This window comes from Pelodiscus sinensis, chromosome 17 (genome assembly GCF_049634645.1).
Source record: "Pelodiscus sinensis isolate JC-2024 chromosome 17, ASM4963464v1, whole genome shotgun sequence".
NCBI lineage: Eukaryota > Metazoa > Chordata > Testudines > Trionychidae > Pelodiscus > Pelodiscus sinensis.
In genome coordinates, this window is record NC_134727.1 from 27,086,994 (window position 1) to 27,113,645 (window position 26,652).

General features: G+C 41.0%; 1 protein-coding gene across 2 annotated transcripts in view; it reads right to left on the reverse strand.

Annotated features, from left to right (window-relative positions):
• The window catches only part of FSTL4 (follistatin like 4), a 600,213-nt gene that overhangs the window by 372,665 nt on the left and 200,896 nt on the right, over nt 1–26,652 (reverse strand). For both annotated transcript variants that reach the window (XM_075900372.1, XM_075900373.1), the window contains exon 4: nt 19,285–19,533. In XM_075900372.1, coding sequence (XP_075756487.1) covers nt 19,285–19,533 — 249 coding nt within the window. The remainder of the gene's footprint in view (nt 1–19,284; nt 19,534–26,652) is intronic.

Sequence of the window (26,652 nt, forward strand, 5' to 3'; positions counted from 1 at the left end):
GTCCTCTAATATCAGGACTAATGGTTCCCAGATTGTACATTGTTCAAAACATGGGATAGAGAGAGAATTATTGGGTCGGTCCCAATTTTATCCGTATGTCTGGTTACCCTAATTGTGAGAACTGAGTGTCCTTAATGAGTCATCAATAGAGAGCTGTCTAGGCCTGATGTGAATCTATGTGGGGGTGTCACCCAAGAATATAACATATGTTTAAGGTACAAGTATATAGCCACTGTTCATAACTTCAGGTACAAAGATTCCACATACATATAAACAAGATAATCACACTTAGGAATTAATAACTTTTCCATCTATACCTTGCATGACCTATTTTGTACAATTAATATGGAAATAGTGTGGTAGTGGTAACTGCAGTGCAATTAACAGTCTCCTTTCTGATACATGGCAGCACAGGCAACGTTCCCTGTGCAAAGAATAGGAAATAGCTACTGAGTGTTTGGTCTTGAGGGCAGTTTTTCTTGTAAGCTGCATGACTGGGCACTCACCCAGCAAGCACTGCACAGGTGCTCAGGGAAGCCATCTAATTGGTTCCTGCTGTGGCCCCGGGGAAGGGTACCCCTCCCTACATGGCCAGAACCCAGCCCCAGCTGGTACCTACCGTGGCCTGGGGAGGGGCATGTCTCTCTCAGTTTCAAATCAGTGCCAGAGCTGCCGCAGAAGAGAGAAGCACCCCTCCTACACAGCCCAGATGCTGTTACAGTGAGAGAGCTGGGGGGAGGGGGGGAGGGATTCCTCTTTCCCACAGTAACCCCAAGGAAACCTGTATCCCAAATTCCTCACCCCTGGCCTCATCCGAGAGCCTCTTCACCCTGACCCTAACCCTGAGCTTCTCACCACCAGCCCTATCCCCGAACCCATGCCCCACCAGCCAAAGTCCTCACATCCCTGTACCACAGCCCTCTGCTCCTGCCCTAAGCCCCCTTCTACATTCTGAACCCATTAGCCCCAGCCCCACCGCATGAATTTTATGCACATTAATATGGAGGAGATATGTCACACATGGTACACACAACAGAATTTATTCTGTACAAACATGGGGAAAAATTAGAGGGAACTCTGATAACAACTGCTAACTTTTCAATAAAATAAACCCTGAATATGCCTTTCCAAAGCATCTGATTTGCTGAAAATCTGGACAATGCCAATGTTCTAAAGATTAAGTAGGGATCAGGAGCAAAAGATCGTACATGTTTTGAAAGGATTCAGCAGAGGTCCAGACAACAGTTTGCCTATGTCAATGAATGTTTTCAGCCATCAATAAGAACATGTACTCTGACCTCCAAAAATAAGAAGTTAGTATCAACACTGCGCAGAACTCACAGTGCCCCTAAGAAATCCTTTAGTGCATCCTTGTTTATATCTCAGTCACAAAACTTTCCTCCAGGCAGGAAAGTAACTAGACTCCATTTGCACTAGGCAAGAAAATGCCAGTGTAGGAAATATCTGTGTCTCTGTTAGTACAATAAGGTCAGACACTTAAGGGAATTCTTCAACCTGTATATTCCTTTAGAATAATCCAACCACACTTTCCTTTCTCCAGCCATTCCAGATGAATGCAAGAATGGGCTTTTGGGCGGGGCTGGGAAGGGTGTGTGTGGGGGGGGACTTGTCTACCTCATTAGAAATTGTATGAACTGTTGTTGTAGCCATGTTGGTCCCAGGATATTAGAGCAGCAAGGTGGGGAAGGTAATATCTATAATTAGACCAGCTTCTGTTGGTTAGAGAGACAAGTTTTTGAGCTTACACAGAGCTCTCCTTCTGGTCTGGGAAACATACTCGATGTCATAGCAAAATACAGAACAGAAATTTGAGCATAAGTAGCTAATATGTATTTTAAGGGACTATTTAGTTCCCATCCTCAAAGAAAACTTGCATGGCACTTTCAAAAGATGAGGCTAGGAGCTTAAATTCATAACTTTGCTGGATGCTAAAAATCATGGACTGAATAGAAACAGTGGATTTATGGCTCATTAGAGCAATGTAAAGCCCACCAACACCCCCTCCCACCCAGCTATCTGCCTTCCCTCCCCTTTAGGGTTAACACATGGGAGGCATGGAGCCTGAGCACCGCCTAAACTGTATGCAGCCTGGGGGACTAGTGGGGTGGAGGCCTAAGGGCAGCAGCACAAGTGCCTCCTCATTAACCGGTAGTGACGGGGGAAGGCAGAGTGATGTGATCCTATCTCGCTCTGCTCCCAAGCTCCCAAGGGAGGGAGCAGCACTGTCTCTGCACTCGCCGGCAGGAAGCAGAGCACACCGAGGAGCAGAGCATGCTATGGCCATGTCACTCTGCTTTCTCCTGTTGCTGCTGGTCAATTCAGGGTGGCCCAACTGCTGAATCTGGTGGCCCAGTCACCAGATTCATGGCCCCATTGGTCTCCTGGAGCGCACTGCTTGGGGGCTGGGAGGAGGCAGAGCAGAGGCAGGAAGAGAGGCAGGGCCTGGAGAAAAGTGGGAGTTGTTCTGGCCCACTCCCGGGCTACAGGAGGATCATGTGGGAGTGGGGGCGGTCACATGACTGGTGCCTCCTCTCCCATGTCCCTCTTCAATCACCACCTGCCCCTCCCCCAATACTGGCAGGGTGTTAACTGGCCACTTCACTTTGAATGGTCCTTTGAAATACATGTGAACTACTTACACCAAATCTTGTTCTACTTGAACTACTTACACCCTGTTCTACCTTGTATTTAGTTGCTTCCCAGATTTGAAGAAGAGTTTTGAGTTGGCTGCAAAGCTTGTCTCTCTCACTCACAGGAGCTGGTCCAATACCAGCTCATCTGGTTCGAAATGGGCCCGCAAGGTGTTAATTTGCATTGCAGCAGTTAGTTGTTATTATCTGATGGTTGTTTGCTTTGCTTACATGCAGTGAGTGCTCTCAGTCCAGTCCCCAAAGGGACTGGGGGACCTCCTCCCAAAACATTGCTATAATAGGATACCAATTACACCCTTAAACTCTGCCGAGAGAGAAGGGACTGAATGGGTAGAAAGACTGCAACTTTGTCTCTTGTGTGGAGGACCCTCAGTACTTTCCAGGAAGTTCTCTTTGCCTCCCAAGATCAGCTCTTTTATACATTGCTCAAAGTTTGCATTTACTAACACAAGGGGAAGCTAAACGTTAATTTTTCTTTGTGTGGCCATGTATGAAAATGAATAACTAACACGCCACGAGATAACAAGTGTACTAGAGAGCAGTGCAAATGTTTTTACAGGAACACCAACTGGCAAGTGTGAGCCACATCCTGTCACCTTCCCTCACATCCGTTGCTTTTAATTTCCCACCTATTTTCCCACATCATTTGCTTTTATTTTCCCACCTCCCTCTGTTTTCATTTCATTTCTCATCTCAAGTGTTAATGCTGTGGATCAAAATAAGCTTCATTCTCACCTCTCAGCTTAAGTGAAATAGATGCACTGAAGATCTTCCAGTGCTGGTGTTTGAGTGGGATGAGTTTATGCCACCCTAAAGCATAATTAACTGCATGATGTTTTCTACCCTAAATGATCACTGAATTGCAGCTCCAGCTTATAAAAGCTAAGGCCATCTCAAGTGTTCACAATCTCCTATCATGTCATAAAATTTTAGAGTGAACTTTTCTTTTCAGATGCAAATGGCTCCTTAAAGCCCTGTTCTGTGTTTCAGTAACTGCATAAACAGCAATGATACCCTCCCTTATGTTCATACATAACAGTGAGCTGCCAAACTGAGTTTAATGCCCAGTTTGCTCAGAAGCAAGGATGACAGATTACATATTTCATAACCATGGACTTAGATGACCTCAGTTCAACCAATCTTCTTTAAATTATAGGAGGGAAAGGACTCAGAATAAAAACTCCTGAGATTTTCTTTCTTTAACTGTTAGCATTGCTGCAGAGACATCCCTTAATTATATTGTCCACTGGCTGATGCAGAATGTGATAACACTAGGACCAATTCTGCTAGGTGTTAACCACCTATTGCAAGATGCTGTAAATTTCCATTCCTATTGTCCTTGTGGTCACAGGCCTCTAAAGATCAAGACTGACAAGGATTCACAGGTAGATAGTTCTATAGGGCGAGATGAAATTGCTAAAATAGAAAGGAGTTCAAGGTTAGGTCCACAGACATGTATTAAGGATCCTGCTCTTGAATCTCTTACACCCCCATTAAAAAGCCAACTTTATGCAACATCATAGAACAGCTCAGATAACTGGCCCTCTCCTGCACTCCAAAACACCACTACTCAGAGTTGGAGTTTTAAAAGCCCAAAGGAATGCAGGATGGGGACAAGAGCTCTGCAAATCTGTGGATATCTGTGGGGATCCAGATCCACAGATGTGGGTGCAGATATCCATGGCTCATTTTTGTGGATATGGATGTGGATCCAGTTACCAATTTTGTATCTAGAAACCTGCAAATGTGCAGATATCCACTTTATATCCATCCACAGGTATCGACATCCACAGATGTGGATGTGGCTATCTGAAATCATTTTTGCAATTGCAGATGCAGATACCAATTTTCTCTCTGCATATGGCTCTAACAGGGACATTTAGCTACATGTCTCTTTCCTCCGCCCCTCACCAGTTTCATCCATGGCAATGTAGAGAGGTGGGCAATGTAGGCAAGGGAAGGCATTGCCTTCCCAAAATTGCATACACTGCCTAGCTGCCCGGGAGGGACTGGGGCCATGCCACACGGATCCACAGCAGCTGGGAAAGGCTGGGGCAGCACCACACAGCTCCCCTAGGGGCTGGAGAAGGCTGGGATCGTGCCACACAGCTCCCTGGTGGATGGAGAAGGCTCGTGTGCGGTAACCTGATGCCCTGCCCCAGGGAAGCTCAGGGCTGCGTCGTGCAGCAGCCCCAGCCTACAGCTGGGGTTGGGCAGGGCATGACTGGGGTGGAAATGCTGTGAAGGGGCATGGTTTTGGGGTTAGGGGTGTGGCTTTGTGCAGAAGAAGTGGGGTTTTGACTGCCCTCCCCCACTGGGCCTTCACCTGCCACCCACAATCCATGGTAAAATGTTTTACTTTGCATCATGGCTTTAATAACCATAACTGAACTCTGTCATCACATACAAAATTATTCTGTGGCTGCCTGGATGCCAGTACAGTATCATGTACTTTTGGACTTCTTAGTGAGAAATATCACACAGATACCTCAGCTCTAGATGATTCCACCGAAAAAAAGAGTTTTCCAATAAGTTTAAATAGTGTAACTCACATGGGTATCAAGGTACATAATTCTCTATTGTAGAGACAGAGACATCCTATCTGCCTGTAAATTATATCAAATATTTGCTTCATTAACAGTTGTTATCCTTTTAGGAAGAAGGGAAGGGGGTTCACTTAGAATCTTCATTAACAGGTTTTCTGATGTAATTGCATACTTTCCCTTCTTTTATCCACTGTCCGCTTATACTGTATCTGATGTAGTCCTTTGATTCCAGTTCCTTTTATACCAGTGGGGTTGCCATTATGGGATGTAACATTTCCAGACAAAGGTTTCAGTAGTGAAAATGTGCATTAGACTCTAATCAGATGCTTTTGTTCTTTTATGATTCATCTGTTAGTCCAATTTGCATATGTTGTGGCTCTCTGTGGGGACTTCTTCTGTGTTGTTTCTTTTGATTTTGTTCCCTGGGTTCATATTTTCTAGGCGGAGATTTTAACCTATTTTTAACTTTAAACATGCAGGGCTTGATTCTTATTCAAGTCAAGTAATATCTTACTAGTTAAATAGTCCTACACATTTACATGAGAAGGGGCTGCGTGATATGAGTAAGAGTGGAAGAACTGGTAAAGTTTTTATTATTTGAATACTGAATAAGTTGCAGAAGTCAAATAATTATTTTGCTCCTAGAAAAAAAAATTGGCAAGCAAAATTTGAGTCTGCATGTTTTTGGAATGGAGACAATTTTTCCTTTGTGAACTGATAAAATGATATGCACTGGGGGGGTTATTCAAGGATTTTTTTAAAACTGAAAACCATCTGCTTGTGTTTCTGTGTTAAATAGGGATGTGCAGGATTAATCTACAAGAGGTGTCAAGGGGCATTCTCCCTAGAAAAATCTTACACATTTATTCTGATTCATCTCAATTGTTTTTATGGTTAACATTTTAAAACTGAATATAAAAACACAGATTCATGTGAGAAAATTTATGAAAACAACGATAATTAAATACAAATGTATAAAGAGAAAAATATTAGCACTTTGATATGAAAAGGCAAATCTCTAATTCTAAGATAGTCTTTCTAGTAAGGGAAGATGAGATAGGAAGAGTGAGGGGTAGGTATCCTGCACCCAGCAAAAAGATGAACGTTTTTCTTTGGTTTCACTACTGAGAAGGGAAATATTTTCCTTGTACAGGATGAAACCCTCACTCCTCTGGACTTTTTGCCACTGACTTCAAGGCAGCCAAGGTTTTATCTAGAACACTTTAAAGTAATGCTATACACCATAGGTGACAGTGTATAGTATCCACATCACTACTCGTGCCAGTGAAGAGCAGGCTGTGTCCACACTGCAGAGTGAAGTTACACAGGTCTGTGAAAGGTTCTGGAACAGCAACAGGGAAAGACTGACTCTTCCCCTTCCTTCCCTGCTCCCCACCAGAGTCTGTCTCTGCAGTAGGGAACCAGCAGGATCCCACACTACTAAGAAAAGCTGTTTAGATGGAGGCGCATGGCTTGGGCAAACAGAGAGCATGTAGGTCATGTGACTGAGTACATACCCACTCCTCTTAGGGGTAGCTTTACTTTACTCACCTAAGCTGTCTCTCACACCACTTGCACTGCTATTTATATCTGTAGCTGTGTTAGAACGTGCTCTAAATGTGTCAGATGTTGAATAAAGCCTTCATAGAGGAAGACAGGCAGCTGGATTTGCAGTATATAAGCTTCTTCATCAACACCTCGAAAAGGTCTATTAACTAGCTCTAGTGTTGGATACAGGGGTAGTATCCAATTTACACCAAGTCAGAATATGGTCCAAGAAGTATTTGTATTTCTTGGAAACCAAGCTCCTGATCACTCCTGAGGAGCTTCTAGTACAGGGGTGGCCAACCCATTCTGGGCAAAGAGCCGAGAGAGTAGTGGATACAGCGCAAAGAGCCGGGGCAAAGTTGTTTAGCAAAAAAAAAAAAAAAAAAAAAAGCTCTGCCCCTTTAAGATAAGGCATTTAAATGCATTTTAAATGCATTTTAAATGCTTTTTGGCCACAGCAAGCTCCCACCACCTGCCACCATCTTTATTTCTGCAGCTTTTATGGCCGCGCTGGATGGCTCCCCATCCCAGGTCAGCACAGGGAGCCGGGAGGAGAGGGCTGTTTTTGGGGATGCGTGGGTGGCTTTCGAACCACAGAGGGGGCTTCGCGAGCCGCACCTGGGAAGGGGGGTGGGGAGGAAGAGCCACTTGCAGCTCGCGAGCCTCGGGTTGGCCATGGCTGTTCTAGTATGTACCCTGAATAGCTGGTATTAAAGGGTGCGTCTACACTGGGCCGTTATTCCCAAAAAACAATACTAGCATCCACACAGCAATTGCATTATTTTGAAAGAAAATCGAAATAACAGAGGGCTTTTTCTGATGTTGGTAAACCTCATTCCATGAGGAACAATGCCTCTTCTGAAAAAGCTCTTTTGGAGGAGGGTGTGTGTAGATGGTCTATTGCTGCTATGTCAAAATAGCTCTTCACCAGGGCCTTTCTAAAGTTATTCCTTCCCAGTGCCTCCTGGGGTGCTGAATCGAGATAGCGCATCCACATTAGGAGAGCCTGCCTCAGACTAATTTTGAGGCTTCCCTGTAGTGTGGACTCTCTATTTCAAAATAAGCTATTCCGGAAGATACCTTTCAGAATAGCTTTTTCCGAAAGAAGCTTTCAGTGTAGATGTGCCCAAAAGCAAAAGCAGAAGAGAGAAGCAGTTGTAGGCAGTACAACAGTGGATGCCTTTATTATAGTTTCTAAAATGAATACATAATATATCAACTCTGTTGATAGCAAATAAATATTTTAAATGTAATTTTACTACCCTAAAATATAAAAAATAGAAATACTACTATTTATTATAGCTATCTAGTTTTACAATCCTAGAAATCCTTTAGATAGCTATCCTGGCACTGAGAGAATCATTATTAAGAAGGCAATCCTACACTTTGAAGAGCCAACTGTCTTTCTAAATGGAATTAATTGCATGCTTGCCACCAGTTCTCAATATGTTTTAGCTCCACTGGAGACATTTGAACAAGTAATATTGTAAATTTAATGTGGCAAATACTAACTGTCAGGGGGGACAGCTGTCATTGGATCACACACACAGTGATTTTTCCAGCTGGACAGATACATTGTGTGAAACCAAATAGATTTTCTAAAAGTTAGTAAGCTGTTAAAAAGAGCTAGTTCATATATATCGGATTCAACCAAATATAGAAACATCCTCTCAGAAATGTTTCAGAATGCTGAATCCCCAAAGCAAGCTGCTCTGAAGCATGCAAGATACAGAAGCAAGCAAATGAGATACAGTAGTAGAATAACACCTTTTGAGGCTCACTCTGTCTTATGCAAGTTCAGTCAAAAGACACATTTGTGTTATTTGTTAACTGCCTGTGTGCACTTTTTAATCATATGTTGTGCAGCTCACCTGCACTCCCAAGACTGAGATTTCTGTCAGCCCACCAAAATTATCCTGAACTTTTCATAATTCAAAACAAATTCATGGTGTTGCAGAATGGAGCAAGATCAAGAACAGAGAGGTTGGAGATGGAAAAGTCCTATTAAGCCATCCAATCCACACTCTCTCACAATAAAGAACTGTTCATGGTAGAAGAGTGTATTTTCTAGAAATGGGTTCAGTCACATTTTAACTGTGAAACTACTATTTGGTTTCTCCAACATCCTTGATTAAATATATTATTCCAAATCACTGAGGCATAATCATTGTAAAGGCACTAAATCCATGTCCATTCACCTTCCCAGAGTAAGTAATCTGCATCATCATACTGAAAATAGGAAATTGTCCAGAAGCAACTATCCTCAATGCCCATTGAAGAGGCTAGCTGGAATTTTGAGCTTAGGGTCATATATGTGCCTCTGCTTGATATTATCTAAGTACTGCCATGCCTTTGCTGCAAAATAAAGGCATATATTTATTTAAAGGCACAAACTTGATTTAGTTTATTGAAAAAATATTGCTAACATTTTTTGGGGGGGATGGAAGGATAAGAGAATAAGAACAGGATTCAAACAAAAATATTAGCGTTTGTTCATGAGCCTCCACATCTCCAAACTTTCCAGTTAAATTGTTGTCAGGCAAAACAAAATTAGAAATGTGGCAAAACAAAATTAGAAATGTGGTGTAGACCAGACTGAATCAAAATATGGATAAGGAAATCAGCATAGTACAGTACATATGTAATGGAAGGGTCAAGAATTTGGTCAAGCTAGTGGCACTGACTGGACTGAGTAGTACAAATTAAATCCAACAAACTATACTGTAAAGTCATTGCAAATCCCAGCAAGAAAAGCTGAGCTTTGTATAAAATGCAGAATAATCGGATAAAAAGGGTATGTCAGAACCTGACAAAAGTGAACGTGAAGAGTAAACCAGGGAAAGTCAATGAAACTCTTCATTCTATAACATAGGATTGACTGACAGGAGCATTTCAAGACTGCTGATCTTGCAAAAATAAATAAAAAATCTGAAAAATAAAGAGAGACAATTGAGTGAAGAGACTAAATGGGTGTAAAGAAAAAGAAGAAAAGAAAAATGAAAGGAAGTGGAAATAAAAGAACTTCTGCTATGGGAAAACAAATTAAGGGTAGCACATTGCTGTGCTAAAAAAAATTATTCTGCTGTGTTGCCAAAGTGAGTCTGTGCATCTACTTAAACAGAAAAGTCAAAGACCAAAAGTGCATTTCAAGAAAGTGGAACAGCTGTCACTGTGTGTGTGGATATTTTTGATTTTGCACAATTACTTTTTCCTAAAAGTCAAATGAATTTTATCTTTATATATTTTATTGCCCCATTAGGCTATATCTACACAACGTCTACTGTGTAGACAGTGCCAAATTTCAAAATAAGCTATTTTGAAATAACATCAAAATAAGCTACACAATTTGCATAGCACAAATTGCATAGCTCATTTTGAGGTGAAGGTGCTGTGTAGGCACACCCTTATAGTCACTTAGCACTTACTATCACAGTTTCAGGATAACTGGACCTTCATTTCCCTCATGGTTCACCAAGGACACCTAGGCTACATCTACACTGCACTGTAGTTTGAAATAAGATGGCAATTTGAGCTATGCAAATTGAGTAACTTATTTCGATCTGATGTCGAAATAGCTTATTTCATAATTTGGTGCTGTCTACAGCATTATTACTACAGTTAATTCAAAATAACCCGCTATTCTGAAATGTCTTTTATTCCTCGTGGAATGAGGTTTACAGGGATGTTGGAATAGCGAGCCCGAAATAATGGGCTTGCTGTGAAGACATGGAATAACTATTTTGGGATACTCTGGTATCCCAAAATAGTGCTGCAGTGTAGACCTAGCCCAGCTTCAGACTTCTGGCTCTTTTCTATCATCTTTCTTGGGCAGAGACCCTAGATTCACTCACTCCTGACCAAGGATTTGAAGGCTGCGTAGTTGTGTATAAGCACATGTGATAAATCGATGCCCAGTGGATCGATTGCTGCAGCATCGATCCCCAGCATAGTGGAGACAAGTCCTAAGCAAGCACATTTCTTCTATTATTTTTGTAGAACTGTACAATTAGTCAGAAAAGCATCCCACTGCCTCTCTGGAGGAAGTGAATTATCATCCAGAGTTTGAGTTCAGATTAAGTTTTTTGCAGCTTCAACTTCCTGTTTGGAAGCAGAATCAACCTTCTCTAATTCTCCATTAGCCTGTGCCTACCTTCCCCCTTATTCATACCTAGACCTCTTTCCCCTGGTATCTATCCATTTGGGTCATCCCTTGGGTATTAGACAGTTGATCAATTCCAACTTTGCAAATGACGTGCTCCATGGTGCTTTTACACTAAGGTCTTGCAAGGATAAAATCTGGACACATCATGAATGTTTTTACTGATACAAATTAGTGGTTGTCCTCTCTCTCCACTCATTGAGCAGGTCTGTTTGCCAATCAAAATCAGATTACTTTGAGATTATTTGGCTCACTTGTATCAGCCTGAAACAGTTTTAATACTAACCTAACTGCCATCTGCTGGTGCTATTAGATGTTATGATACAGGGACTATGGATCTCATACTGGGAAAAAGAGGAACCAAATATGAGCTCACCAAGATGAATTTTAAATTATCTTCCGTGGATTTCCTGACATGAATGCCTCCAAGGATTATTCATTTTTAACCATGAAGGCTCAGTGGAGAGCCATCAATCCTTTATTCCCTGGAAGGAAGTGGAGTCTTCTTTTATTTTTTCACAGGAAAAAACAAATATAAGGAATGAGAAACATCTCTTCCTAGAGAAGTAACTGTTATGCATAAGAAATAAAATGACTCAAATGAGGACTGGATAGGCTAGCCATAGAGTCATGCATCTAGACTATGTTTTACTTTCGAAAGAAGATATACAAATTCGGCGAGAATTTCATATCTTCTTCTGATCGCTTTTATAAAAGAGGATTTTTTTGAAAAAGCAAGGAGTCTAGATGCAGTTCTTTTGAAAAAAAAAAAGCCCTTTTTTTGGAAGAACCTGTAAACTTCAATTTTTGAGGAAGAAGTTTCTTTCAAAAAAAGGATTTTTTTTCAAAAGAACCGCGTCTACACTGCTTGTTTTTTTGAGAAAAAAAAAACTCTTTTGAAAAAGCGATCGGAAGAAAATATGCAAGTTTCCGCCGAATTTGCATATATATTTTTTGAAAGTAAAACGTAGTCTAGACATGCCCTATATAGAGACTGTAATATGAAAAAAATGCTGAGATGAAGGAGGAATTAGCTTAGGATTTTAAATATCCAGATTCCTTCTCAGTTTTGCATTCATCTTCCTAGTAACTGTAATCTCACTATACATTTTAAAAATTTGCATCTATCTGTCTGTGCATCCATTTGTTCAAGAACACCTCCTAAGCAGTAAGAGCTAAGATCACCAAATTTGAAATGCCTCTTCCTCTTGTCATAACTTCAGGAAAGGGAAAAGGTTGGTTGTGCCAGGATAATGGGATGTCCATGGTGTTTGATTGTTTCTCATAAAAAGGAAAGGGAGGGGTCTGACAGGAGGGAGTTACATTGCAGAATCCAGAGATGGGGACGAGGACAGCTGTAACCACATTGGGCCAGCAGGGGACGGGGTGGAGAAAGGGACAGCTATCTACCATATATTTCAGAGAGTTTGTTTGTGTTTCTGTTGGTGTGTCTGTCTGTCCCCCAGCTGGGGGATATGCACCTCCTCCCCTTGCTGTACCGACTGCAGCTGCCATAAACAGGCGCCATACCTGGCCTCAAGCTGCTGCAGTGAGAGGGTGCTGGGACAGTCCTCTTTTCCCAGGGCAGCCTATATACTGAACTCCTCATCCCCTGCCCTACCACAGGACAGTGATTTAAATGAATGACTTATTTGAGTTAAGGACCCAAGCAACACCAAGTAAGATTTCTACTACAGAATAAAATGCAAACAGTGTAATGTGAATCCATGTCCTCATATGATCCTATCCCCAAACCCAGCTCATCTGAGTGCTTCACAGATCGAGAACAGAAATTTTTTTAAAAAAATGAAGAAGCCAACATCTCAGACACTATCTTTGTTATCTTTTAGTAAGTATAGACCTTGCTGAGACATTGAAAAGTGGTTGATCTGTAGTTACGTGTAAAGGCCATCAAGTCTGACATTTAGATAATTGGATAAACTGGCAGACCATAAGGATTCAATCTATAGTGTTATTCAGATGCTGCTACATGATGGCTTTAATCTTAATTGAAGAAGCCAACACGGAAAAGCACCTTGAAGAAGTCCTCTCGTCAACATAATCTTACTCAAATAATTAAAGTATCTACTTATGTTGATTATAGAAAACAAATAGAGAGCCATTGCAGGCTGACTGAGATAAACTTTACACCTGGTTCAAATAGCCCATTTTGCACTTTCAGACTCTGTTGTCCAACAGAGCAAATGGCTAAATTTATTATTTCAGTATGTATGTTTATCGGCCTAACAGCTTTTTATTATTCTTACTGTTGTGGGAGGTGCTGTGGAAACACACATTAGGAGACTATCCGGGTTCCAAAAATCTCACAGTCCAAAGAGATAAGGGGTGGAGTAATGTAAGCATTATCATTCCTGCTTTACAGATAGAAAACCAAATGCATAGAGCAATTAGGGATGTAATGACACTGCAATCCGAGGGGAGAATGCAGCACCTGTAGAGATGCTCATGCTAGCTTTGATCTACCTAGTTCAAACAACAGTGAAGTCACAATGGAATGGGCAGCCGTACAGGCCATATAGATTCACCCAAGAGCCTGGATATATACTTGAATGGATAGCCCATGCTGCTGCAGCTTCCCTGCTATTAAGTCTGTCTACACAGCAATCACTGGTTTGATTGCATCATGTGTAAACATACCTGAACTGGTTGTCATCTAGTTAGCTCAGTTGGAGCAGTGAAGTCATGGTGGGCTTCAATGCAATCTGTGCAAGACCACCCAGAACGTCACCCAGGCAAGTAGCCTATGCTGCCAAACCTTCAGCTGCCTAAGTTAGCTCGCTCAATCTAGTTTGAATAAATCTACAATATGCTGCAGTCACACCTCTGACTGCTTTGTAGGGATACGGTTGCCAAAGTTACATTAGAATAGAACTGCAGGTCTTTCACACCTTTGTCCAGTGTTTTACCTACACTAGGATCTTTCTTCTAATAGAAACTTGGTAAGTGGCTATTTATATGTTTTTACTGAGGAGTATTGCATTTCCCAATGTCTGTAAAATCTGCAAAACTGAAAGGGTTTTTGTTTGTTTGTTTTTTTATGCCCAGGGTGAGAGTTTGCTGAAGAGTGACTCTAGGTATTGCTCCATTGCTGAAAATGTAAGGGTTTCTTTAACCCGAAACACAAACCTACTCCTTCCTTACATCCTTTCATGGTTTATTCAGGAAACTATTCAAGCATGTCATTGAATATAATGCAGCTATTGCAAGGGCATGGATTACTGAAATAAGAACTAATTTTCTTTAACAGTATGTAACATGAAGAAGGAATAAAGAAACTGGTACAAAAATATAACTTTAAAAGGACAGGTGGGATAGAAGTATGAAAAAAATTCCAACAGCCTCTGAGGGAAGAGGCAGAAGTATGAAGCCAAACTTTCGAAACGGTGAAGCATTTGCAGCTTCATTAACTTCAGTGGAATTTGTCTGTGTTTAGCACATTGGGAAACAGATCTCTTGAGTGCTTGTTGAACCTGCTGTGTTTTTTTTTAAAGTGAAACCAACTGTGATACAGGTTGGACCTCCTTGGTCTGGTACCCTTGGGACCACAGATAAGGAATGTTGCCAGACCAGGGGAGGTCATTTCTGGACCCCCTACTGCTAACCTTACCTCCTGCCACTCCATTGGCTCCCACTGCAGCCCAGCTGAGCCATGTGCCTGTTCTTAGCCTCAATCCCATGCCACCCACAGCCCAGCTGATAGCGCATGCTGGCTCCTAGGTCCCCTCCCCATCACCTTGCATCACTCTGGACTCCTGGCTCCCCATCCCCTGCAGTGTGCTAGGACTGGTCCTGGAGCATCCCTGGTCCAGAAGGGATGTTGCCGGACCATGGATGTTGCCAGACCAGAGAGTTCCAGTTTATAGAGGTGCAACTTGTAGTCACGTTAGAAAACTCAGCATCTCATATTTTATAACTGGCTATGTTGTGTATGGAACTAGAATACAGGGAATGGATATTCACCACAAGGACAAAGTATGCAACTTGTTAATTACTTTGGCTCCCACCAACTTGTTATTGAGGAAAATGCCATAGATCAATTCATTCCAGTACTATATTTAATTGAATGAAGATCAGCATAAACGCCATGAGTAGAAACATTTGATTACTCTTCCAGGGCAGAATGAGGTGTCAGCATGTGGCTGGTGCCCTGTTTCCAATATTTTCAGAGATCTATCAATAAAAATGTAGCTTTCATACCGTAAAGTCTATACTCAAAATAGCTTGTGACTGGCTTGTTTTCTGTAAAAGAGAGAGAAATCAACAATATCTATAGAAATAGATTTAGGCAGATTCAAAAAGTTTATAAGACAAATTCATTCAACGGACACACACAGGTTTTATTCTTGTATATCTGCCTTTAGATGCTCTTTTCATCATGCTTCATGGTTTTGGTTTTTTAACTTTCTGTCCCTTGTAAGACAGAATAAATTGACTCCAAGACTAATTAGCTTCTAATCACAATGGATCACACTTGAAAGATAGGACTGGCAGCCAGTAGTGATTAAGGCAGGGCACAATTTCCTACTCAGCCACAGAATTCCTATGCGACCTCAACAAGTCTTTCTGTATCACAGTTTCCCTTGTATAAAATAGGAGTAATAGCACTTTTCTAATTCACACAAGGGTTGTAAGAACAAAGACATTAACGATTATGAGGCATTCAGATACTATGGTAATGAGGGTCACAGACATACCGATATTAGATAGAATTCTGCCATTTCATCTATGTTTATTTTTTAAAGCACCCTTTCCTAATAGCATGTACAAACACGTATCAATAAACAAAGGGGATGAATAGTTCTGCAGACATTCAGATACTTCTGATTGTCAAGTGTCCAGTGATCTGAAGAAAGAAAAATTATTCTCATGATTGACCACCTAATCACAATTGAAAAATCTGGGCCACCCCTCTCAGACCTTCCTTCTGATACACATAGCTACATTACACATAGCTACATTACATAGATGTAATTTTCAGCTACATTTTCTATCCAGTAGTGTGTGCTCTGCAAGGCATGTCATATTGGTTTGGAAATAACCTGTGACTACTCCTAGTTCATTGCACTATATAACGGCTTCTGCTAGTGCAATCTCACTTGATTTGTGACCTTGTAGTGCATTACCTAAGAAAACATGCTTTAAAAATCATGGAGCTCAGCCCCTTTAAAGATCTGGCCCACGGATGATAGTAATGGAATTGGGTTTGGAAGGAATTTGCTGTAGTTATGAATAAGACAGTTTAATATTTATATTATTTAACATCTTTATAGTCTAATTGTGGTAATGTTTAAAGGCTGATCATGGTCAGACCTTATTATGAGAGGTATTGTAGAAACAGGGGGTAAAAAACAGCTGACAAATAGGTTATCATTCAAAACCTTGATCTTACAAATGGATCTCTGAGGGGGTATCCTGGTGCCTGTGTGAAGTTTCATTCACTTCAATAGGGCTTCACATGGGCATAGCATACATAAAGATTGTTACAAGGAGAATGGAGAAAAATTGTTCTTCTTAACCTCTGAAGATAAGCCAAGTAGCAATGGGCTTAAATTGCAGAAGGGGCGTTTTAGGTTGGACATCAGGAAAAACTTCTTAACCGTCAGGGTGGTGAAGCACTGGAATAAATGACCTAGAGAGGTTGTGGAATCTCCATCATTGGTGATTTTTAAGAGCAAGTTAGACAGACATCTATCAGGGATGGTCTAACCCTGCCATGGGTGCAGGGGACTAGACTAGATGATCTCTCAAAGTCCCTTACAGTCCTATGATAATGGGTCCAACAATGCAGAAACTGATTGTAGGATTGCTGTCTAATGTAAGAAACAGAAATACCCATATTATTCAGTTACCTGTATCTACAGTCTGAGTTATTACAAAGCAGCTAAATATTTACTTTAAACCCGTTTTTGTACTTTTGATAATCAAGCATGACCAACACAATAACATCTCTAAATGTCAGGCAAATCAGATAGAAGGTAACAGAGGAATTAAAGAGAGAGTGAGAGAGAAATTAGTTGTAGAATGTGCTTTCTAATGCCCTCTGACCTTCATGAATCAGATATATTTCAGCAGCAGTGTGAGTTGTACTGCTAGACTCCTCTCCTTTTCTCAAATTAGTTGCTGACACAAACTCCAAATCTTCAGAGGTGTAAACAGTTGTAGATCTACTGTTATCAGAGTTGTGCCAATTTGCACAAGCAGAGAATTTGGTCCACTTGATTTTATTTCTGCCTCATACAAGGAATGCTGTTTGGATGGCTCATGATGATATTGGGGAGGCTAAATATAATCCCTGCTATGGAAGGCAAATTCTGAAAGGGACATTTAGAGTTGTGCTCAGACAAGCATTTCCTAGTTGTTAGGTAGCTGTCTGAAAAGGAAAATCTGTTTCCTACATTCTCGTTCTCACATTTCTGTCTTGCAAATTTCACAAGTTAATAGGTAGAAAGTACAGTTTCCAAAAGAGAGGTTATACTGGAAATGTAATTAAATCCAGAAGTGACTGAGCCATTATTTAGAGAAATGCAAAGCTGATTGGATATACAGCCCCGAAGTCAGAGCTGGTTTAAGCAGGTACCACACCATTAGGACTGGATTCTGCCTACAGAATCTTATTAAAATTCCTGATTTCTCTCAGTTCAATTTTTCCCAATTTTATGCTATCCCATAATTCTTAATGAGCATTATAAATTCCATGCATTGCAGGCAGAACTGAAATGGTGATATATATATTAGGTGTAAATCGAAAGTAACATCTTTCAAGTCAATGGAGTCATGCTGGTACAAAAATAGAATCAGATTATTAGTCCACATAACTTGTTTTTGAACTGGTCCAAATGAATTCATAGGTTTGACAGTCAGCTTGTATTAGACACACTCCTAATTGTTTCAGAAGTGGCCACTTGTTCCAAGTGCCTCAACTTCTGGACATCCAATTTGACACACCCAGCCCCTGTCTTTTAGAAATCCTGCATCCCTGCAGCTTGATGTAACAATTCATTTGAAAGACACATTTATTAATTAGCCTACAGAAACCGTTTCTTCACAGTAAATGATCTAGAGGTAGATTCTCAAATCTCTGTCAATTAAACAGTTTCCAAAAGCTTCACTGATATGGAAAGGAACACAAAATTAACCTGGCTGAGCCTAACAAAAAGAGCACCACATGTATTCCCTATTGCATTCACAATTTGCTCATTGCCAAGGTCAGCTCTGATTGAACTGAGAAGGAATTAAAAATAGAAACCACAGAGACAATGAAGGACAATCCTAAGGGGGAAAGGAGTGTCTCTAGAGGAGAGTTCCATTTGTCTTAACTTTAACTCTTGTCACTAATTCTGGTACAATCCAGATTTTTATTGCTTAAGTGAATGGTTGTTCACAACCTGCATTTTGGTTAGGTCTGATTTTTCTACTGGGGTCATACATTCATTCATCCATGTAGCTGCTCCAAACTGTTATCTCTGTGTTTTCTGCCACAGTCGAACAGACAGTATTTTTGAATAGTGGGATGTCCATTGTAACTTCTGGAGTCACTTTGTCTATGGGAGCATCTCACTCCAGGACACCTTAGCCTTAGGACATACTTCACTTTTCATGGATAATAGATATTTATCCACTAAACTGACCTGCAAATTATTCCTTTTAGCTTCTTAAGTCTTGATGAGGACAATTTCAGCCTATTATTTCTCATATATATTATTTCCCTTCATCCATCTCATCCAGTATTTCTTCCTCTCATTGTTAGCACAACACCAGTGATCCAAATAGCATGGAAGATAATTAACTGGGTGGATAGCCATATACAGTTCTTACTTGGTTGTTGCTGAAACGTTCCTAGTATATCCACAAACCCTCTAATTCTCACCGACTGTGCCATCTATTAACAAAGCCCCAATAATGTGGGACCAATACACTAAGTTTTCCCGTTTAGTTTTGTGTGAAATTTATGTCTTTCTGCTCCCCTCACAGAGCACTTCCAATTTCCACAGTGACCTTTATGTACAAAGTGCACTATTTGTAAGTGTTTATCCTGTTCAAAGCCTAACAAAACAAACTTCCTAGGAAAATGCTATTGGAAATGTTTAAATGACTACTGATGACAATTCATGCAATATATACAATTATTTACCAGTTACCAGTGTGATTTCATTCTGGGAAACAATACACATGGCTTAATAGCTTCACAAAGTGTTGTGCTGTGTTTTCCTAGAATAAATCGTCCCTCAAAAATATATCTCTGAGAAATAATACGTAGCACACAGTCATGTATCATGATTGAGGTAAGATGGAAATGGAAACTCTATGGCTTTCCATATACATTTTAATGAGACCCTACCTTTGAAGAAACAGTCCTTGCTGTGAATAATGTAGATTTTCTTCCTTTGCAAACATGAGGCTCGGTGGAGTTCACAGTGATTTTCATAAAATTTGCCATCAGATCCACAGACCGGCATGTAACTGGGCTTGCAGTCTTCTAGGCATTTGCATTCAGGCTGATTAGTCTCCTTGTTAACAACACACTTACTTCCCCGGCCACAGTACTTTTTTTCACATGATGCATGTAGGCCATCTTGCCCATAAAGCACTGGAAAAGTAGAAAGTTTAAACATTAATCATATTTGCTTAACAGGATTTAATTGTTGGTTATTTTTAGCATGTACACTCTAAACTCATAGGCTGTGTCTACACTGGGCCACTTATTCCGGAAAATCAGCCACTTTTCCGGAATAAGCTGCGAGCTGTCTACACTGGCCCTTGAATTTCCAGAAAAGCAACGATGCTCTACTGTATAAAATCAGCCGCTATTCCGGAAAAACTATTCTGCTCCCGCTCGGGCATAAGTCCTTATTCCGGAACACTGTTCTGGAAAAGGGCCAGTGTAGACAGCCCAGTAGTCTTTTCCGGAAAAAAGCCCCAATCGCAAAAATGGCGATCGGGGCTCTTTTCCGGAAAAGTGCTTCTACATTGGCCACAGATGCTTTTCCGGAAAAAGGGCTTTTCCGGAAAAGCAGCCTGCCAATGTAGATGCTCCTTTTCCGGAAAATCTGAAAACGGAATAGTATTCCGTTTTAAGCAGTTCCGGAAATTCATGCCAGTGTAGACACAGCCAAAGTGTATAAGTATTTCAGGGATATTTGAGCATCCTATGGACAATACTACAACTGTGATATAGACAGTCTCGTCATACTTAGGCTAACAGTCCTACAGCCCCAATTAAGCAATGAATTTATGTGTGTGCTTAAGTGGTTTGCTGAATGGTGATGGACATAAGAATGTGGTTTAAGATAAGCAAGTGTTTTTTTGAAACATGACTAAATACTCATACGGTGTTCCTTCTGCAATTCTCAGGTGGTATTTTAAGACTTTGTTAGGACTCTATACTTCCTTCCCAACTTAAACATGGAAAAATCAATCTCTATTGACCTGAATAAGCATCGAGGACCAAGCTAGATGTACATCTCTTTTTCTGGTAAAACTACAGGTTCTTGAATTTAAAAAAAAAGTCTACTCAGGTGTCACTCATTAGGCCATCTCAGCTGACACTGGCTGAAACCACAGTGACTATCAATGATGCAATTAGGACTCTGCGAGCTGCTGAGACTTGGGGGGAAAAAAAGAAAAATGTTTAGGACTGATCCACAGCAGGGGTCAAAGAATTTGCTGTAGGGTGGAATTAATCATATTAATTTGCTAGCTTAACTTTGTGGCAGATGCTTTGATTAACTTTGTAGAATATATTTGGGTTGGTTAGATCTTTAACTTCATTCTAGTATTTTGCTTTACTTCCTTATATTCAAGATAGATACTTATTGTTGGACCTCTTATAAATGTATTAAAAATCCATAAATAACTCACTCTATGAAAACAAAACAACCGATATTTATTAACAATTAATCCATTGCTTTTATTTCATTTTTATATCATAATAATCAAGTTACTCTGATCATCTTATCATGCAAATTTCCATTTGGCACCTTAGGTACTAAGAGCCATTTACACTGATATCCTTGGCTTGTTATCAGCTTCTTACATAAGCACTTTTGAAAACGTTACCTAACATGGCCTGAACTCTGCCCCCAATGAAGGCAATGATAAACTTCCCATTTATTTCAATGAAAGCAGTGTTAGGCCAATGCTGAAAACTTTTGAAACCTCTCTCCTACAGGTTGAACCTCTCTCTGGTCTAGCAATATCTGGACCATGGATGTTGCTGGACCAGAAAGCCTGACAGCAGCAAGTCCTGCAGCAGAGGGGTTGGCAGCCTGGGAGTAAGGAACCCAGCAGCAGCTGAGAGGCCAGAAACCCAGACACAGGGAGCCTTATAGCAGCTGAGGGCAGGCAGCCTGGGGTGGCAGAAGGGAGCATAGAGCCTGGCCATGGGCAGGGAGCTGGGCGGCCATAGTCAGTGGCTGGTGTCTCTGGTGGAGCTGGGTCGATGGCTAGGGCTGGCAGCAAAGCCGGGCCAATGGCCAGGAGGAAAGCATGGTCAGTGGCCCAGGGACAGGGAGCCTGGTGGCTGGACTTGGTCTGCCAACAGACTCCAGAAACACCCAGAGTCCATTAGCAGAGGAGCCAGAATTCACCTCCCTTAGTCTGACAAACTCCCTTGTTTGGGACAACTCAAGTCCCATGGGTGCCGGACCAGGGAGGTTAAACCTACAAAGAGTCTCATTGAAGTCAATGGACTTACTGGAATGAATGGAGTTAAGACAGGCCATCAGCATCTGGTCCTGGGTAAATATAACAATAATGTCTAGGGCTTTTAGGTATTGGCACAATATGATGAACTGAACATTACTTATATTTTCTATTGTTTGCTATTATTATAAGCCTAGGACATTTAATTCTCGGCTGTATTAGCAATGCACCTAAAATTTCTGCACTGAATGGCTTACAAGAGACCTATTATTACTATAATTTATAGAGGACAGGATATTTTGAAATAAGCCATTGTACAAAGAGTAATAACTAGCATTACACTCAATTATGAGTTTTAGAAAATTAGAAGATTACTGTGCTGCGTTAATTGTAATAAGCATAAAGTTGAGAGTTACAAAGGGATGTTGCAGAAAGAATAATTAAAACATGAATGTGGATTGGTAACCAACATTTTACTGCAAGCTGTAATTAATCTCTCTTGTTGACCATTTACCATTTCCCAAGGCTACATGCCAATAGAAAATGCAACGGTGTTAAAAGTAAGACCTCTGGATCCACTGCAAACACCAAGGGGTTAGAAATATTCATATAAAATGCAAGCCAAAGTTTCCACATGTAACAAAACCCATTTTTGCTTGGTCCTTGTTAAGCTTTTGTTTATATCACTGTAGTTTCGAAAGGAAAAGAATCTATTATTGGAGGATTAACTATTTGACTCAATAACTCATTAAAATTCTACACCTTGGCAGGCTAAGAAATATTGACTTTTTCATGACCCGTAATAAACTAGAAGGTCAAAATGTCTCTGAGCATTTTAAAAAGTACAGTCCCTAAGAGGGATATATGAATATCCTTTATTCACTCTACTAATTGTTCAGCATGTCTGTGCAAACTATCCACAGGAATACACATATTGTAACTTCTACATGACCTACTGTCAAGGTCATCTATAGTTACCATATCTATTCTACATTTGTCAGAACAAAGGTCTCAGCTGAAGAAACCCTGTTAAACTTGTATTATTATAGTATCTTGGCTCATTCTGCAGAATATGGCACATTAGGAAATGCATGTCAGCATTTGCTGGTGCAGCTTAAGATCTAATTTTTATTTTAGATTACGTTTTTTGTGTAAGATCATTGTTCCTCTCTCCCCATTCTACAAAAATCAGAACAAAATTCAGTCAATTTCTATGCTTTCCTCTTCCCCAGATAGCCTACAAAGTGATCCACCCACTCAGACCCTTATGACCAGAAGGCGTCCATAGACATTCTTTTGTAGGAGGGAAAAAATTCAGTTCCTGCAAGCTATGGGTGGCTCCTTTAGAAGTGTGATCTGTCCAGGATTGTGTGGATGTGCTGGGTTGTGGAGAAGATTTTAGTGATCTTAAACTATCCATCCTTATGCGTGTGCCAGCCCAGCCATCCTTTAATGAAGCAGAATTTCTAAATAATACAGAAAGCAGAGCTACTTACTTTGCTGTCTGATATATATTCTGTAGTGTGTTGCTCACAGTAGCTAGGAGATGCATGCTGCTCTTTCTAAATGAAAAGCACACTGCCCCATTGCATATTTAAACCCCCCATCCCCAGTCGCCCACTCTATCCTGATTGATCCTGCCCTAATATAGCAGCTCTTAAAACATAGCAGCTGTGTTGCCACCTCATCATTGGTATAGACAAGATTTCTAGCATCAGTTTAACTTTGATCTTATTTGTATTTTGTTGATTTCTGTCACAACTTCAGCATTCTTAACAACAAATCTGTGTGTTCCCATTGTAATGCAAACATTATTGAGCTTTACTGCTCTGACCAAGTTTGGGTAAAGACCTCTAGGTAGCTCAGACTGTGCTCATTCTACATACCATGAAATTATAATTGAAAACATTTCTGGGTTTTAGTGCCATATGGGTTTTATGGATAGATTTATGCCCTTCAGCTGAGCGTAGAACTCCTCATTATAACTTTAGTGCAGGCTACAGTCCAGTAACTGTCTGTATCCCAAAAACAACAAAGGGGAAAAAACGCTGCTTATTTTCCATTCAGTAAACCAGACATGCATTTAGTAGTCTCACATGTCTGGAATCCACAGATCACCAGCATGAAGTGTACAGATATGGGACTCTCTTTTTGGCCAGAACCTGAATAAGGTTGATATGAACCAATTATTAACACTAATTATTAATTAAGTTAATATTTGTATAGTCTGTTGAAGATGTGAAGCATCATACACGTACCACCAACCAAATACACATGAATGACATGCAAAAATGTCAATAGCAGGCTTTGTGCCATCTCTGAAGCACTTGACATTGGTCATTGACAGAAGACAGGACCCTGGGTCATTGGTCTGATCCAGTATGATCATTCTTATGTTTTTACGAGTAGGAGAATCTCAGCCACACAAGAAGAATCCTCACAGAAATCATCAGTTGTGGCGCTGGAACAATGGTCATGGTGGAACAAAACTTTCGATTATTTCAGTTGTGATATTCTCTCCCCCGTATTGATTCATAATCGGGGCAATAACATTTATTTGCATTACAGTAGCATACAGAAACCACAATCAGGAGCAGGCAGACTAGGGTAGACAATGTAGAAACTTAAGGGAAAACAAGATCCCTGATTCAAAGACCTTACAATGGAGTCCCAGTTTGGTCACAGGGAACACTTTTTTGCACGAGTCAGTTAAAACTTTGAAAACAGTGCTGCAAAATGGAAATTCAGAGTAGCAGCACGGGACATGGTATGAATTTATTTAGATTACCTTTGTAAATGGTAGCTGTAGTAAGTTGAGGGTCAGTAACATGGAGTCAGCAGGCCTGAGGCCTGAAACATGGAAACAGCAACAGGCCTGCAATCTAGTGAACAAGACTTTGGTTCAGTAACAGGAGCCAAGAAAGAGGCCCTATTGATAACTGTGTGATTGTGTAAGTTAGGTCGAGCATGGAAGGACACAGGGAGGCACTGGGTACAGACTGTAAGTCGAAGGGGAGTAATGGAACATCTTAATAAGAAATGTCTTGGTATAAAAACTCCCTAAAAACTAATGCACATACCGACCTAAGTTCAGGACCGGGTCGAGATTGACAGCATGAAGGATAGTAAGTAAGCCCCCCTTCCGTAAGGTGAGGGGTGGTAACTAGGCAACAGAGGGTGGTAACCTGGTACATAAAGAAATGATGTAAGTTGTTTGTACCTGTCTATAAAAGGACACCGCAGAGGGTGCTCTCCGGCCGACCTTGGGGGGCGGGGCGCACTAGGCGCCTGAACTTGCCTAAACTTACAGAATGCACAGTAGCTTAACTTTGACTAAGTGCTGTTAATATCTGATATATGGCAATAGGCCTGCCTGGTGTTGGTACCTTGTCAACGCGGGCCATAGGGCCCAGTGGTGTAACATTGTACTGATCTCTGTTACCAACTGGTAGAGCTTCGCATTTGACAATAAACCTGCTCGATTGATTTCAAACCTAGCCTGCATCTGTCACCTGCATCTGTCATTTCTGGGGCCTCTCAGAGATCTCTTGTGTTGACCCAAGTGCATGGGGTCTAACACTCTAGATAAAGGGAGTACCGATTGTTACGCACGCAGCCGAGAGTTTAACAACGGAGTAGAGGTCGTGTCAGGAGCGCGCCAGGACAACCCTGACCAGACGACGCTGACACTGACAGTCCAGACCACCGAAGGTACTGAGGTATGAGAACACCGAGGTACGACAGTTGCAAATTAAGTATTTGGTTAATGACAATTATGCCACTGGGACATTTCCCCACTTAGAAAATAATTTCAGAAGGGTAGCTGAGTTAGTCTGTAACAGGAAAAACTTAAAAAGCAACAAATAGTCTTGTAGCTCCTTAAAGACTAACTTGTTACTAACTTGTTAATCTTTAAGGTGCTACTAGACTATTTGTTGTTTTTTAGAAAATAATGCACCAGAACATCAGTTCTGTAAGTTTTCATTGCTTTATTGATGTCAATGATCTGCAATGATTTGCATCAGCTAAAGACTACAGAAATTTTAAACTCACACTACTATTTCTGTTTGCCAGTCCCTTCTGTTAACTTAACTGAAAGGTTATCCAATTGAAGTGCTACATGAGGAAGCCACTGTGGTGCTCCAGAGTTTGTGGTACATCTCACTACAGACATTTTGGCACACGAACTTTAAAGATAAAGGCTAAGGATTAGGGATGTTAAATAGCAATCAATTTACTAGTCGAGTAGTTGATGGAATTTCCATCGACTACTCGACTAGTCAATAAGCACTTCCACATTTTGCCTTTGAAATGTACAAGGCTGTGTCTACACTACAAAGAAAAGTTGGAAAAAGATACGCAAATTGCAAACCACAATTTGCGTATCTTTTTCCACTTTTCTTCCAAAAAAGGCTTTTTTGACATTTGGCCTGTCTACATGGAGCCAAATGTTGGGAAAAAAACCCTCTTTTGGCACATCCCTTCTTCCTCATAAAACGAGGTTTACAGGGATACCAAAAAAAAGTATCCGTTTTTCTGAATTTTTTTTCAGAAAAGCAGACGCGTTCCTTGGACGTAGCAGGGCTTTTCCGAGATACCTCTGGTGTCCCGGAAAGGCTCTGTAGTCTATACATACCCCAAGAGCTTCAGTGTGGGCTTTTATGCATTTCAGAGTTGGAATGCCACTTGGAGCCCAGGGCTCGCTAACTCCGGGCTCCACGTGGGTGCTTCCACTTTGACTCAGAATCAGGAGTCTCAGAATCCTACACTAGCCCCAGGCTCCATGCTGTGCTTCCTCTTTGAAATGCACAAGAGCCCCCACTGAGGACTCTCGTACATTTCAAAGCTGGTACACTGGATGGAGCCCGGAGGCAGCTGAGGAGGCTGGGCTCCATCCTGGGCTCCAAGTGGTGTTGCCACATTTAAGTACCCCTTTTTATCCCTCCCCTTGCTGTCTCTATCTGATAGAGGCAGTGGGGGAGGAGAGGAGGAGAGGCAACTAGTCAACTATCTTGTCAACTAGTCCTTTACATCCTTCCTTATGATACACTGGGCAACAGCCACA